The sequence below is a fragment of the Gorilla gorilla genome, chromosome 3 (genome assembly GCF_029281585.2).
Source record: "Gorilla gorilla gorilla isolate KB3781 chromosome 3, NHGRI_mGorGor1-v2.1_pri, whole genome shotgun sequence".
In the NCBI taxonomy this organism is placed as follows: domain Eukaryota; kingdom Metazoa; phylum Chordata; class Mammalia; order Primates; family Hominidae; genus Gorilla; species Gorilla gorilla.
Window position 1 is genome coordinate 24408688 of NC_073227.2, and position 15149 is coordinate 24423836.

The 15149-nt window shown below is 37.5% G+C and overlaps 1 protein-coding gene across 2 annotated transcripts in view; it reads right to left on the reverse strand.

Annotated features, from left to right (window-relative positions):
• Window positions 1-15149, reverse strand: part of TAPT1 (transmembrane anterior posterior transformation 1) — a 65935-nt gene that overhangs the window by 34236 nt on the left and 16550 nt on the right. For both annotated transcript variants that reach the window (XM_019025738.4, XM_055385445.2), the window contains exon 3: window positions 6889-7007. In XM_019025738.4, the coding sequence (XP_018881283.2) occupies window positions 6889-7007 (119 nt within the window). The remainder of the gene's footprint in view (window positions 1-6888; window positions 7008-15149) is intronic.

Consider the following 15149-nt stretch of genomic DNA (forward strand, 5'->3'; position numbering starts at 1 on the left):
ACAGAAACCAAATTAGCTAAATTTCTAAAATTTTACTTTTTATTCTTACAAACATTTCCATTTCCATTGTATTTCTGGTAACTGTACAATTTTACATTATACAATTTACCAATTAGAGCATCTCTAGTTGTTTCAAAGGGCTCATAGACTTATAGAAACTGAATTATACAGTAGAGAAAGACGATCAAGGGTAAGCTGTTTCCTTTTCCTCTTTAGGGGAAGATAATATGCTAACTATGATTAAAGTAAAATCTAGTAGTGGACAGAAAGATCAAGAAGGAAGATGTGGCACCAAAAATGAGCGAGAAAAATGGGAGAATCCCTGCATAGTTATTTCAAATCAGTGTTGAAACATGCCAGAGTATTAGCATGAGTTATTTCATTACAAAATACATAGACTAGATCTCTCGCTCTCTCTCAATATTTTCAGCCATTTGTGGTATAATTGAAAGAGCGAAGAAACACAAGCACTACTGAAATAAAAATGCAAAATAATATGTTTTTATTTTTGAAAGTGAAATCCTTTTATAATTTAAGTAAACTGGAATAAAGTAGTGAAATCAAGATGTTTTCCTGAATTAGAAAATTAAGTATCTTAAATCTTCAGTTTGACTGACATGTAACAGAAAAATAAATACTTAAACGGAATGATTCAAACCATTTCTTAAACTTTAATTTCCAACTATACTGAAAAAAATAACTTATTTATAAAGCTATGTTCACAATTTTAGTAATGCAAAATAAAAACTGCTTATATGGAAGGAATTAAGCTCAGCCAATTTCTGTGGCTTTGGGGATGAAGTATTTGCTAAGTCTAAGCTAACATGTGTAAAGATGACTTTTGAGCGGATTTTCATGTTAGGTGAAATCACAGTCAAATCCTTCACAAAGAAATGTGGACAAAGCTTTAAGACCAAGTAAAGATGCTATTTTAAAAAGGACAGGGATCCACATTTTCTTCAGTATGTTTCTACCCCCTAATGGCTATGTCTGCCTATCCTGTTTACTTTTGCATTTAATGAATGTCAATTTGGCCAAGAGTATAGAAGGAAAAATCAGGGTTTACTCACCACAAGGAGTCCCTGTGCCACCACATTCCATTCTATAAAGGAAGTGAAAGTGCTCCTCCCTTCGGTCTGATTTACGAGAGAGAAAGAAAGAGAGAAGGTTGTAATGTTGCTACGCTACTTAGAGCTCCAAGGTGAGGAAACGGGACAATAAAACCTGGTGTTATGAAGACTTTCTAATAACAAATATATTGCTCTCAACAAATAAGCCACATAGATCAGCCCTGGTAAAAGGAAGTAAAAGGCATATTTGTTTCCCCAGAGAAAGTTACCAAGAGCTCTCCCTACTTGTGCTACAGTGGTGGCATCAATCACTTAGGCCAAAATCAAGGCTTAATTTTGTCTAAAAAGAGAAAAATCTATTATAACATATAGGTGAGGTTAATCTTGGGCAGAACTATTTCAAAGGAGGTAAGGCATACGAAGGAAACTCAAAAGGTTAGGAAACTCTCAAGCATCTGAAATTCATAATTCTGGGAGACAAGAGCTCTCCCATGGGATAAACTCTCAAAAGAAAATGATACTATTGCCTCTTCAACCAAGAAAAATAAAAGCCTGTGAAGCCTCATGTGAGAGTTATGCCTAAAGCCGGGCCAGGGGACAGAACACTTGCTCACACATACTTTAGTTGCTCTAATAGTAAAAAACAAAAACCAAAAAACACTCCGGCATTTATTACTTAAGCCTGTTCAACTCATGTATCACTTTCTAAAATGTTTCAGTAAAGTTTTTTCAACAATAACTCAATTCTTGATACCAGGCTATATCACTTTTCTCTACAATCTTCTTTAACTTTTAACTCACGTGACTGAGAATTCTAAAGCACAAAACGAAGTCACAAATTTCAGGAGAATAGAGGGCTGACAAAAATGCCAGGTAAATCAAATGTACATAATTAGCTATTTTTCATTCAATTCTACAAGCAAATTTGGAAAAAGGATGTTTCATACCTCTAACATAATAGAGAGCAGTCTGCTTTTCTGAAAAACAAAAAATTCTATCATTCTTCCAAGGAATAGACACTTCATATAATAAATCAAAACTTAGTTCTGTTTTCTATGTCATGAATCATTAAAAAGATTATCCTAGTTCAAGAAGTTTCTCAAATGATTTCTAAAATGACACTACTCTTATCTGGGAAAGAGGGAAGATATACATAAGTGAATCTGCTTTTAAAGAATTTAGATGCATTTTCTAATTTTTTTTTTAAGTCTACAACAAAATATTTGGGGGCAAAGATTTTTCAAGGTTGTTAATTCATCAGAAACAATTTCAATGAAGTATTCTTGAGATCACTGAGGACAGACATTAACTTTTAGGGAGGGAGTGCATCCTTGGCAAACACCACACACAAATATGACTGCAGATAATTACCCTGCCAACATCTCATAATGAACAGTACTTTAACAAAACAGGGTCAAAGCCAGCAAAACACCCTGCTGGAAGAGCCATCATGATGAAGGCTGGGTTTACTTAAGGCACTGTAGAACCACCCTTGTCCTCAGCCTTAGTGAAGGGACAGGGTCTTTATTTTACTTAAGTCAAAAACCATGGCAAGTCTGCAGAAGATCTAGAAATAGGTTCAAATATTAAGTTATGAAGCAGAGAACACGGGGGTCTATGTGCTTTAAAAAGCTTCTCACAAATGCTGTACAAGATGTAAATCTGCAAACAGATGAGGTGAGAACACTGATCTCAAACATAAAAAGAAGGCAATAATTTACATTATTGATGTGATACTGAACCAAACAGTTCTAGAGTCTGCAAAGAGTTACTGTTTTCATGTCAGCATTGTGATTAATTTGACAAATAGACTGTTTCCTCCCTTTTGTGAAAACAATTTCAAAGAACAAAGAGACTAGGAAGACAGTAAGTTTTTACAGAAAGAAGATTGAAATACAGGAGAGTGAAAAAAGAAAACATTACTTAAAAAATTGCAATCAACTTCTTTGCCAGTCTATTTCACTTCTTCTTATTTCTCTGAAAAAAATAAAGTCAGACTGAAGGAAAGAGCACTTTTTGCTTGCTGAAAAGGATGGAACATGACATCACTACAGGCAAGACAAATCGAATAATCTTTAATGGAAGTAGAAAACACAGGAATAAAAGCTATCAGAAGGCAAAATCTGGCTATTTCTAAATAATCATTTGGTAAACCTAAAAAGTACTTTTATATTCCAAAATATTTGAAAGGTCTTAGACTTAATATTAACTATAGCTTTGTTTATGTAACTTTTACCTTATCAAATATTTCAAGTTTTGTGACTTTAAAAATAATGCTCAAAGAGATATTTTCTAAATTGCTCAAAGAAACAAAAAATGCAGCCTATATTACTGTAAGCACAAATTACTCAATTTTGATAAACCATACTTAAGGCACTAAGACATTAGGCAGGATTTTCATATTCTGTGTATCCTGGCCTATCCTCAAAGCATTTATAATTGCCTGAACTCTGTTTCATTTAAAATTTAAATGAAAATTTAAGTTTCATTTAAACTCCTATCATTTAAAATTGCTGAAAGTTATATAATTTTAACTGCATTTCATGTTTTTATACGTATAAGTATTTATTAGTGATAGCATGAAATTAATTTTTCAGTTAATCCAAAGCAGAAATAGTAAGAAGTGTTTGCAGGGGAAATCCTCAATGGAGTCTTAAATGTCGTGTGTAACAGGCTGCCCTCTAGTGTCATTTTAGCTATAAAACTTTGAAAATAGAAAACATCTTATTTTCAAATGCTACTCAAATTAATTTAGATTCAAGGTATTTCAAACTAATGTAAGAAAGCAATCATCTTATGCAATACAAAAAATCTTAAAATATCTAATAAAGGTTAGAGGTAGGGATCATTAACCACTAGTAAAAGTCAATACTGGCAGAGGATTTAAGATTTCCCAATTCCCTGCAACACCTTTTAGTTTTTGGAACAAACACTTTAAGAATTTTTTTTTTTTTTTTTTTTTTTTTTTAAGAGACAGTCTTGCTCTGTCAACCAGGATGGAATACAGTGGTGCAATCACAGCTTACTGCAGCCTCGAATTCCTGGGCTCAGGGAATCCTCCTACCTCAGCCTCCCAAGTAGCTGGGACTACATGTATGTGCCACCACACCTGGCTAATTTTTTATTTTTTGTAGAGACAGGGTCTCGCTATGTTGCCCAGGCTAGTCTTAACTCCTGGCCTCAAGCTACCCTCCCACCTCGGCCTCCCAAAGTTCTAGGATGACAGGTGTGTACCACCGTGCTGGTCTAGAAAAGACTCTTCTAATGCTATTTTATGTGCCCTGTACCCCCACGTAACAGGGGCTACACAGAAATGAACTTGAGTGCAACACAGTTTTAGATGCCTGTACAATATAACAAGGTGGAACTTCAAACAACTGTCCCCAAAGAGAGACCCTTGGGATCACTGGCAAATCACCACTGTTACTTAGTATACCTCATACGTGTGCTAACCAATGCCCAAGGAAGGGACCACTCCAGAAGGAATATAGTCATTAGCTTATCTATCATTTTAATGTTTTACCACATTGTGCCAACAGCCACTAAGAACATGACATGTCTTTAAAAGCCATCCACATAAAGATGGCTAGAACATGAACTTGACACATACTGTTGATCAAAGAATAAAAAGTAATGTAGCTCATAATGTAGATGTGAAAAGCCCTACATAGTATTAGTTATTTTCTTTCTTTACTTGAGACAGGGTCTCACTCATCACCCAGGCTGGAGTGCAGTGGCATAATCATGGCTCACTGCAGCCTTGACTTCTCAGGGTCAAGTGATTCTCCAACCTCTCAGCCTCTGGTGTAGCTGGGACCACAGACATGTGCCACCGTGTCTGGCTAATTTTTAAAATTTTTTGTAGAGACAAGTTCTTACTATGTTGCCCAGGCTGGTCTTGAACTCCTGGCCTCTAGCGATCCTCCTACCTTGGCCTCCCAAAGTGCTGAGATTACAGGCATGAGCCACCACATCCAGCAATATTAGTAATTTTATGTCATGTGTTTCACCTGACTTTATCTAAATTTCCATGTTTCTATTCGCTTTATCCCGTACCAAATAAAGATGTATATTTCGTAATGTTCTATTAGATTGTATTTGGGTCTTCTGAAAATGAACTAAAATGCCATGATATCATGAAGCTCCCAGTAGTGATAAAAGAAAATAGTTTATTGTGGTTAGGTTTTGTTAGTATTAATGCACCACGCTACAAATGCCTTTAAAAAGGCTTGTTAATAATAAGGCCTTCTTAAAACTTCTCCCAAAAGAAAAAAGGATGTACTAGAAATGCCTTAAAGCAAATAACTAAATTTCTAAAACTACCTTCCCATTTGATTAACTTGTGATTAATAAAATATGTAACACTAATTCACTGTTATCCTGGAAGGCAAGTAAGTTACAGAATATAGCATATAACAATGACAGGAGCTGAATTTTTATAATTGTTTTACTCCAAGTAATCTTGCAAAACAAGCATTTTAAATCCTTTTATAATGTGATCATCATAATAAGTATTCCAATTTATACTGGGAGGAATTTCTATCAAAACTGATTAAGTCTTATTTTTAAAAAGACTGTATGTGTTACTAAATATCAAGTATACGCTCATTTACTACTTTAAAAAAGAACCTTTCATGGCTTCAGTCTTTTAAAAAAAAACAAACCATACAATTGTGTATATCGACCACTAATTTTTAACTCAACTGCTACGGTTAAATTATTTTATTAATTATATATTTTATACACCATGGAACAGTCACCATAGTTAATGAAGTCTCACAAATTATTGTTCATTTTAGCATTTTAGAACTTTTCCAGCATGAAATGTATGTAGAAAAGTGATGCATGTCAGAAATGTAACCTCGACATCTATGCTAAGAACTAAATAAAAATGCTGTGAAGAGTGACTATATACAGAGTGGAGACACCCGGCATAATTGTACAAAGAAAGAAAACCATAAAAGCCAAACTTGCTTTTAACCTCAAGACCAATAAAGCATTAAGCTTCATGTAAGCTTAACATCTTCACCTTACTATTCTTAGTTTTGGTAGAGAAGAAAAAGAAGAAAACAGATTATCTGTTCTGGTCTACTATGAGCCAGGTACTATGCTGGGTATTTTTTTTACATCTTCCAATCTTTGTGGTAAAAGATGCTGAGCTCTCAATACCCCCTTTTTGCTGATGGGGAAGCACACTTAGAGAAGTCAGGCAGTTGTGCACAGCTCACAAGCTAGTCAATGTCGGGTCGGGCTATCTGATCTTCCCCGTGGGGACAATGGTCTTCCAGAGTTTTTCCACTCTCACAAATCAGTCTCGTCCATAACCAGTAACTAAGGCTCCACAGATCATTACAATGATTCTCAAATGAAATGGAGGAGGAACCCTTGCAGTAAGAGCTCCTGAGGAGATTCCTTTTCCACTCCAGCCTAGAACCCTGTCCTTTCTACAGATGATGCCTACGAGGCCCAAGGACTTCGGGGAAATAAAGGCCCAGGTGAGTTAGGAACGTGATAAGTAGATCTTTGACTTTCAGACCTGGGTCCTTTCTACACTGCTACAAAGCCTCCAGCATTAACATTATTTTACCGGCTAAAGCAAAGTTTCGGTTCAAAACAATTCTGGAAAAAAATAAGCATATAAAAAGCATAATATTATATAAACATATTATATAATATCCATTAAAAAGGTAAACAGTTTATGCATGAAGGGCCAAAGTGTGGATGAAACTGTATGAATTATCCTTAGTCTGCAACCACTACATGTATTAAAAATAATGAAATACTATACATTTACAATAGTTAATGATCTTAAACTTACCTTAAGCCATAGCAAGGCAAAGTGAGGAGCCTGAATAGTGCCAGGAAAACTCTTAAAGGAAGCAGGGTGAACACATACAAAAACGCATCCAGGCACAGAAAGATTCCAAAAACCATCAGCTAAATTTTAACAAGGAGAGAAGAAAAAAAAAAGTATTTTAAAAATACTTGTAGATGAAAATTCCAAACAACCAGAATTTCTAAACATTATAAAAAATTAATTTCTTAAAACTTAGCCCTGGGAATAACAAATTAATAGTTCTACTCTTCAAAGAGTGAGTCTGTGCTTCCTCAGAGCCTTTGGTTTACGACTCACAAAAGAAATTACTCAAAAACAAGTTGCCCTTGACCACAGTTAATGGCACATCATCTGATGTGGCTTTCTGAGTACTTCCTCAAGCTCTAGATATTATGGAAAATCTTTATTCCTCATAATTTTGCTATTCCTCTTTATTAGAATGCTTCATTGATGGGAAAGACTGGAATATATATTGAGTTACAATACTGTTTATGTTAAAAATATGCAAACTGATCACTAACTTTAACACAATTTCATGTGCACTGAAACTTGCTGCACTCAGAAGGCCTTATTCTTAATTCCAGGACCAGCCTCCCAGTGTTTATATTTCTCCTCCTTTCTTGAGTACTTGCCATACCCTTTCTTTTTGTGGTATCATTAGACACTCTTACTTGTTAAGTTTAGGACTATATTTCACAGAAAGAGGGTGAAGTCTTTCGAGGACTTGGCCAAGTAGCCACCACTAGGCTAACAAACTCAGCTACTCATTTTAAGAGTGGCAACTTTCTGTATGTCTGACACACAATTATGGTATGATACATATGCCCTCACCACAGCATCCATGTATCTTTAGTCAATAAATTGCCCTGCCTCCACAGATTAAAATTCACAGTTACAGGCTGAACTGTGTCCCCTCTATCAAGTTCCTGTGTTGGAACCTCAGAATGTAACCGTGCTTGGACATAGGGTCTTTAAAGAGGTAATTTAAGTTCCTATGTTGGTACCTCAGAATGTAACCGTGCTTGGACATAGGGTCTTTAAAGAGGTAATTTAAGTTTAGGTCATTAGGGTGGGCCCTAATCCAGTATGACTGGAGTCCTTATAAAAGAGGAAATTTGGACACAGGCACAGACAGAGGAGAGATAATATGAAGACCGAAGAGGAAGGCAGCCATCTACAAGCCAAGAAGAGGCCTCAGAAGAAACTACCCCACTGACACTCGATTGCACACTTCCAGCTTCCAGAACCACAAGATAATAAATGTCTGTTGTTTAAACCACCCAGTCTATGGTACTTTGTTATGGCAGCCCTAGCAAACGAATTCACATGTCTTTAAATGAAAGAATACATTTTATTAATTTTGGATAAAAATATCTCAAAAATATGCTACACATAATATTTGCCAGATTTCTTAATCTGTATAGGCCCTTTTTTTGTTTTTAACAATTTAGACTCATTATGAACAGCAGTGAAAATACGATGCTAGATTAGCATAGAGTCACGTGTGGTAGATTAGCGTAGAGTCCCAGTGTTGCATGTTTTCTTGTCTTACACACAAAGCAGTACAGCAGGAGGCTGAGCAAGGTCCATATAGATAGAGTTCATGGTCCTTTTCTATTACTCTCCTATCACTGAGAAGCCTTTCCGTCCTTGCGAGTAGACTGCTGGTTCAGTACTGAGGGCAGAAACTGCCAGAAACCTGATGTTCCCAGAAGGAGCGTTTGTGATCCACTAAAAAGTTGCAATTCAGTCTGAAAATCAGGTCCCGGATAGGCAGCCAGGCTGAAATTTAGTTCCTTCCTAGGCAGCTTCCAAAGCACTGAAGACAGTTCAGCTCAAACTGACTACAGAAAGCTTTGCAGAAGAGTATACGAGTGGGAACACACTGGGAAGTTCTTTGTGCAAAACTGAATTAAAAGTACTGAGTTACAAACTGCAGACATATAATTTTAAAATATTTTCTAAAATTCATTCTCAGCAGTGATTTATCAAAATGTACGTTTCAAAATAATCTTTTGCTTAATTAATATCTTCAGGTACTTCTTTAAAATGAAAAGAGTTATAAGTGAAAACAATAAAAGGACAGAAATGTTCACCAGGCTCTCTGTCTCTGAGAGATCTTTTCTGGAAGGACTTCAGAAGCCTTCTACAGGTTCTGGGCAATGCAACCGGGCACTGGCCAGGTGCTGGGCTTGGGCCCTGCCTGTGCATGGCCGCAGTCTAGTACCACCCACACTCTGCAGTGAGACAAGGAGTTGGCCTGGGTGCTTGAGTGTTGGAGGCAGAGCCAGGACTTCACTCAGTCTGCAGAAAACTGAAGCACTATTTCTACTAATGACACTTTCACTCATCCTTCTGGCCTCACTCACCACTGGATTTACCATTATACACATTTTAAAATAAAGTTTAACGTAAGTTTTTAACATCTGAACTTTAATGCTAAGGAAATTACAAAATGAAAATTATCCTGTGACATTGTAAGTAAACAAAATATTCACTTGTGAAAATTTCTACAACCTGCTCTTATATTTATTTTGAACCTAATAGTACTGCACTTAGCATCTGAAAAATACCTGCCTCAAGAGAAATAAACAAGTAAAAACGCCAGCCTCTTTCTGTGGGGAATGAAGCAGGGTTTCTTTACCTTTTAAAAAATCTATGTGTCCCTTTATGACAAAAATCTCCTGCCCTTCTTTTAGCACCATTTGAAATTTCAAAATAAATAAAATGTTATGGCTAAAATGAAAGAAGCATAATGATTTTGCAATATATCTCCTTGAATTACACTAACCATCTTCTGGAAATTCTGAATACCATCTCCTCCACCACAACCACCAAATACCACCTGCTAGTCGAGGATCGCTGGTCTAGGGTGTTAGAAAGTAGGAGTAAAGAGGCTTAGTCTCACTTTTATAAAGCTTGTGCTAAAGCTCTGGGTCTACTCCTGTAAAAGCAGAGACCATATCTTGCTTAATACTGCACTGGGAGGAAAGACATTCTCTCCGGGGAATTCACAACCCAGTGAGCTTGACACAAACCGCACACTAAGTGCCAGATGAATGATGTGCTCTGGAAACACAGGTGAAGAGCCTGGGTCTGTAAAGTGTGTGTATTTGGGGGCAGGTGAGAGTGGCATGCACACCACAGGGAAGGAGGTGCAAGAGATAGCAGAGATGTCCCACAGAGGAGAGAAGGCGGGCACTAGATTTTGCCAGGCAGTAAAGAGGACCGAATTCCAAACCAAGGAAAGAGCATGCACAGGTACAATGCGAGTAGCCTCCTAGTGGTGAGGTTAGGATATAATCATTATGCAAGAGGCATAAAAATCACGTTCAGTTCATTGCTAAGGAGCTCAAATTTTCATTCTTAGGTTCCAAGGTATCCTTGTCTTTTGACTGTTTTCACTTATAGCTCTTTTATTTTAAAGAGGTACCTGAAGATGATTAGGTTATTTTGAAACATGTACATTTTGATAAACCTTTGCTGAGAATGAAGATGTTCTCAATAAACTCACATATAGGGATCAATAATCAGCAGAATGTTAAAGGGAACAGGATATCAATAAGAAAACTACAAATGACTGACTTTGAAAGCAATTACTGCAGATTCAAGGTCATCCCTACAATAAAATCATTTTAATCATCCGAATTAAAAAATTCATGCCCCAGAAAGTCTATACTCTAGGAGATGGCCAACAAAGGGATTATCATGAGCCAAGTTCTCTTATGATAGGCAAGCTATGTAAGCATATGCAGCCATGGAAAACAAGTCAATTGATTTTAATTTGTAGGACTATGCACATAGAATGATCCTGAGACTTTCTTGCTTCTCTTACTTCCAATCCATGTTGAATATTGTTATATTTTAAGCACATGACCCACATTAACTTAATCCTCACAACAACCCACCAGGCAGGAACTATTACTTGGTATTTTGCTTGCTACAGACAGGGCTTAGACAGGGCTGTGGTGCTCCTGCTGAGAGGCTGGAATGATGCAGCAAGGCAGGAGTGCCCTCAGGGTCCCAGGGCAAGACTGAGTGTCACCTAAGGAACAGAGGTCTTAGCTGCGGCTCTAGGCTCTGATCCTACACCTTCTATCTAGGATCAGATCGACTTTCTAGGCAGTGGTCAGCACGAAGCACCACAGCAGGCTGCAGTGAGCAGAGAGGACAGTACGGAAGGAGAAGAGCCATCAGTGTGAATGACCACAGCAGCCTGACATAGGACAATGGAAAGACAGAGAAGAGAAATTTAAGACTGTTTCCAAAGCTGAAATGAGAGAAATAAGTCATCGATTCACAAAGATAAACATGGCTCCATGGTGCCAAGTTCAAAAATTATCTTTTAAATACATTAATAAATGTGCTAGAGGCCTAAAGGCTTTGCTGGCTTGTCTTAGAACTATCTGATGGGTCTCATATGCCCAACCTCCCCTGAGAAAATTAAGAATGGTGAGACAGTTGCATAAAGAACGTGGAAGCTGTGGTCACCACCACCACCACAAGCAGGGTGTGACAAGCCTCGGAGAGAAGGGGAGAAGCATCAGCCAAGGCTGCTGAGATTCTGAGACATGTGGATCCCTACTGGCTTTCCTGCTTCTCAGCAGCCACACGGCAGGGGCTGGGGGGCGGAGGGGGGGGACATCTCCACAAGGGTGTGTCACCAGCAAGAGCTGCATTATGAGAAGAATTTAGAGGGATGATTCTCTGAACATGTTTTTATGAAATCAGAAACTGACTAGGATGCCCAAGAAAACACTGCCATAAATATGGGTCTGAGTAAATACTCTCTATTAGTTTCACAATGAAATCCCAGGACTGTTTTACTGAAATAAAGGGGAAACAATAGTCATTATGTTTTCTTAACATATCCTCACACTGACATAAAACAAAAAGGCTTTATATGACATTTTAAGTCCATTCGTTTGAAATGAACTTTTGGATTATTTTTTCCTAAATGTTAACCCCACCACGACCTTCAAAAAGGCAAAACTAAGTTACTCCACTAGACATTTAAATCTTTCCATCTACCCTCACCATTCCTCACAGGCAAACTCATTCAATGAATCATGCACTATTAGACCTCTTGAGATGACCTAGGTACAACCTTCTAATCATAGAAGAAAGTAAAACCCAAGAGAGATTTGATGCCTTGATCAGGCCTCAGCTATTACAGACTCAAGAAGCTAAGGTTGTTGATGCTTGATTACAAATAATTCCCCTGTATGACAGTAACCCTTCTCCCTTTCAACAATAATAGCCTATGCCTAGTAATAACAATATATCAATACTTACACCTTCAATCTGACAAATTTAAGGCTTATAAAAATTTGCTACATTGGTAAGAAAACTAAGTCATTCTATTTAAGCAGTTGAATTTAATTTTTAGAAAAATGTATTAAATAGCTATAATGTACAAGGCATGGTAACAATGAAATAATGAATTGCCAAAAAGCACAGAATTACAAGGTAAAGAAAAGTCAACAGAATATTTTCATTTTAGTTTAACCAGATATGCAAGCTTACATGAACATATATAAATACGGAAAAGAATATTGCTAAAAGGCTTCATGATAATCCACAACATACATCTGACATATTTAACACAAGAAATAAATACCATGAGAAGGGAATAAGTAAATCAAATGAAGATTTTAATTTGTAGAATTAAATTATGTAATTGTAGAATTAAATTAGAATTTTAATTGTAGAATTAAATTATATATTAACTATATTCATGGAAGGATCTTGAGCTCTCCCTGCTTGTCTCATTTCCAGTCCATGTTGAATATGACTATATTAATTTTCCAGAGAGAAAGCTCTGACGGATGGCTAACCCAATAACCATTCTCAGTTCTTTTCTGTTTGTTGGAAAAGCCTAACATTCACTGTCCTAGCCTCCTTTGCAGCTGGGAATGGCTACGTAGCTCAGCTTGGACAATAAGACAGAAGTGGAAGTATTCCAGGCCACGTCTGGGAAATCTTTCAATCTTTATAAAAGGCATAGTCAAAAAAGTGGCAATGCCCACCCCATTTCTTTGTGTTTATAATGCAGATGTAATGCTGAGGTTGCAGCCGTCATCTTTCTACTAGAAGACAACAAGCAAGAGGACCCAAAGCCAATTTGCCAAGGATGGCAAAATAGAAAGATGAAAAGGACTTGGGTCCTTGACAGCTTCATTAATCTGCTGTAACAACTGAGACCTCTTTTTTTCTAGATTTGTTGAAAAAAAAATTTCCTACTTGTTTAAATGACTGTTAGCCAGCTTTTCCATTCTATACAGCTAAAAGCATTCCTAAGAAATATATATTTAATAGTCTCCTTCCATAGACTCAACTCTAAACTCTCCAGCCTGACCATTCAACATAACTGGATCTAGCCTATCTCTTTTTTTGAGATAGGGTCTCACTCTGTTGCCCAGGCTGGAGTACAGTTGCATGATCTTAGCTCAGAGCAACCTCTGCCTCTGGGGCTCAAGCAATCCTTCTGCCTCAGTCTCTCGAGTAGCTAGGACTACAGGCGTGCACTACCACTTCTGGCTAATTTTTGTATTTTTGTAGAGACAGCGTTTTGCCACATTGCCTAGGTTGGCCAGTCTATCTTTCTTTCCAGCATGTGTTGGTGGTTTCCTGTTCACACCTAACAATTTTCCACCTCTGGATCTTCCTAGCATAGCCACCCCATCCTACAAAGCATATACGACAAAATCTCCCTCTTTTTCCTTCCTGGATCCTCGTCCCAGGCCTGTTGTCTAGGCACACTTCCCCTTCTCTAAATTCTTCATCTTTTATTTATACTATTTAAAAGCACTTGTCACGTTGTATCCTGTATTATAATAACTTATGGATCTGATATCTCCTAAGCTAGGTGTGAGTCTTATCTCTGTATTTTGCACTGCAAAAGTGCCTTCTTGGAACATAGAAAGTACTCAAAATATAGACGGAGCAAATTAATAATTGTGTTAAGTGATCTTTACCTTTCTAAATTTGAATTTAAACATAACAGGAAATTTTAGAAGATCCTATAATGTATATTTCTTTACTATTTACTGTAGCTTTAGATTCACAAAGATGACAAAATTAGTCCTTAGACAAGGGACAATTTTGTACCTGATGCATGGTAAACTGTTCCTAGGGGACCTAAATGGAGAGCATATACTACTAGCACATACCTCCACCAAACAACGGTGGAAGGAGAGATCTGTCTGGAAGTCAATGTAGAACTGCCACAGTGGGGTGGACAAAGGAATTGGAGCTTTAATAGTATATATATCTTGTGAGGCTGTTGAATGGATTGAACGCAAACACATGTAAACTGCCTAGGACAGTACCTGACACCTAATCCTTACATAACAAACATTATTTATTATTCACACAGAAATGGATACAAGAGGTGGGATGTAAGTGTCCAAGTCAAGGTGGGGTATGGGACAGTGAGAACTCACTCACCAGGAATTTCCTCTTTAAGAAACTGGTGCTCCCTGCCCTTGATTTCACCAAGCCTCTGGTTAAAGCACCCTGTTTCTGTTATAACTGTAGGCTTCAGGCATGTGCCCATTGAGGCCAGACTCTATAGGGCTTGGCAGAAAATGGCAGGGTGTGTTATCATCTCTCATGGCCATTGGTTATGTTCTTCATGAAAGAGATCAGCTTTACCCTCAGACAGCCTGGGTAAAAGGAAAGGGGAAAGAAGACAGCTTTCCCTAAAGGTTTTTTCTGCCTATGGTCAGCAACCCAACAGGGCCAAGAGCCAGAAAATCATGCCCCTTGCAGGGTTAGCAAAGTCGAACTTAGTGGCAAGCAAAGCAGGGAGATTAAAAGTATAATGTGAGATAAAACTGGGACACAGGGAAATCCTAAAAACCACACCTCTCCCAATCACCTCCTGCTGTGCACATCCCAAAGATGAAAGCTATCCCTACTGCAAAGAAAAATATTACATCCACCAGAATGTAATCAGGGACAAGCAACCTTTAAATTCCTCTCACTCTAGCAGAGTAGTGCATTCCCCCTGAGTTGCTGATGTGAAGGTTGTGAAAAATTTTACACGCTTACCATATAATTAATATATAGATGAGACAACTTAGGCAGAGAATAATTAAGTGAATTGCTCAAGGACTCACAGCCAATCAACTGTGAAGCCAAGACTCAGAGTTAGGCAGTTCGGCTTTAGAGATGATCCCCTTAAACACTTCGCTATCTTGCCTCTCAATTTAGAAGGCAGAGAAAGTATAGTTTAATCT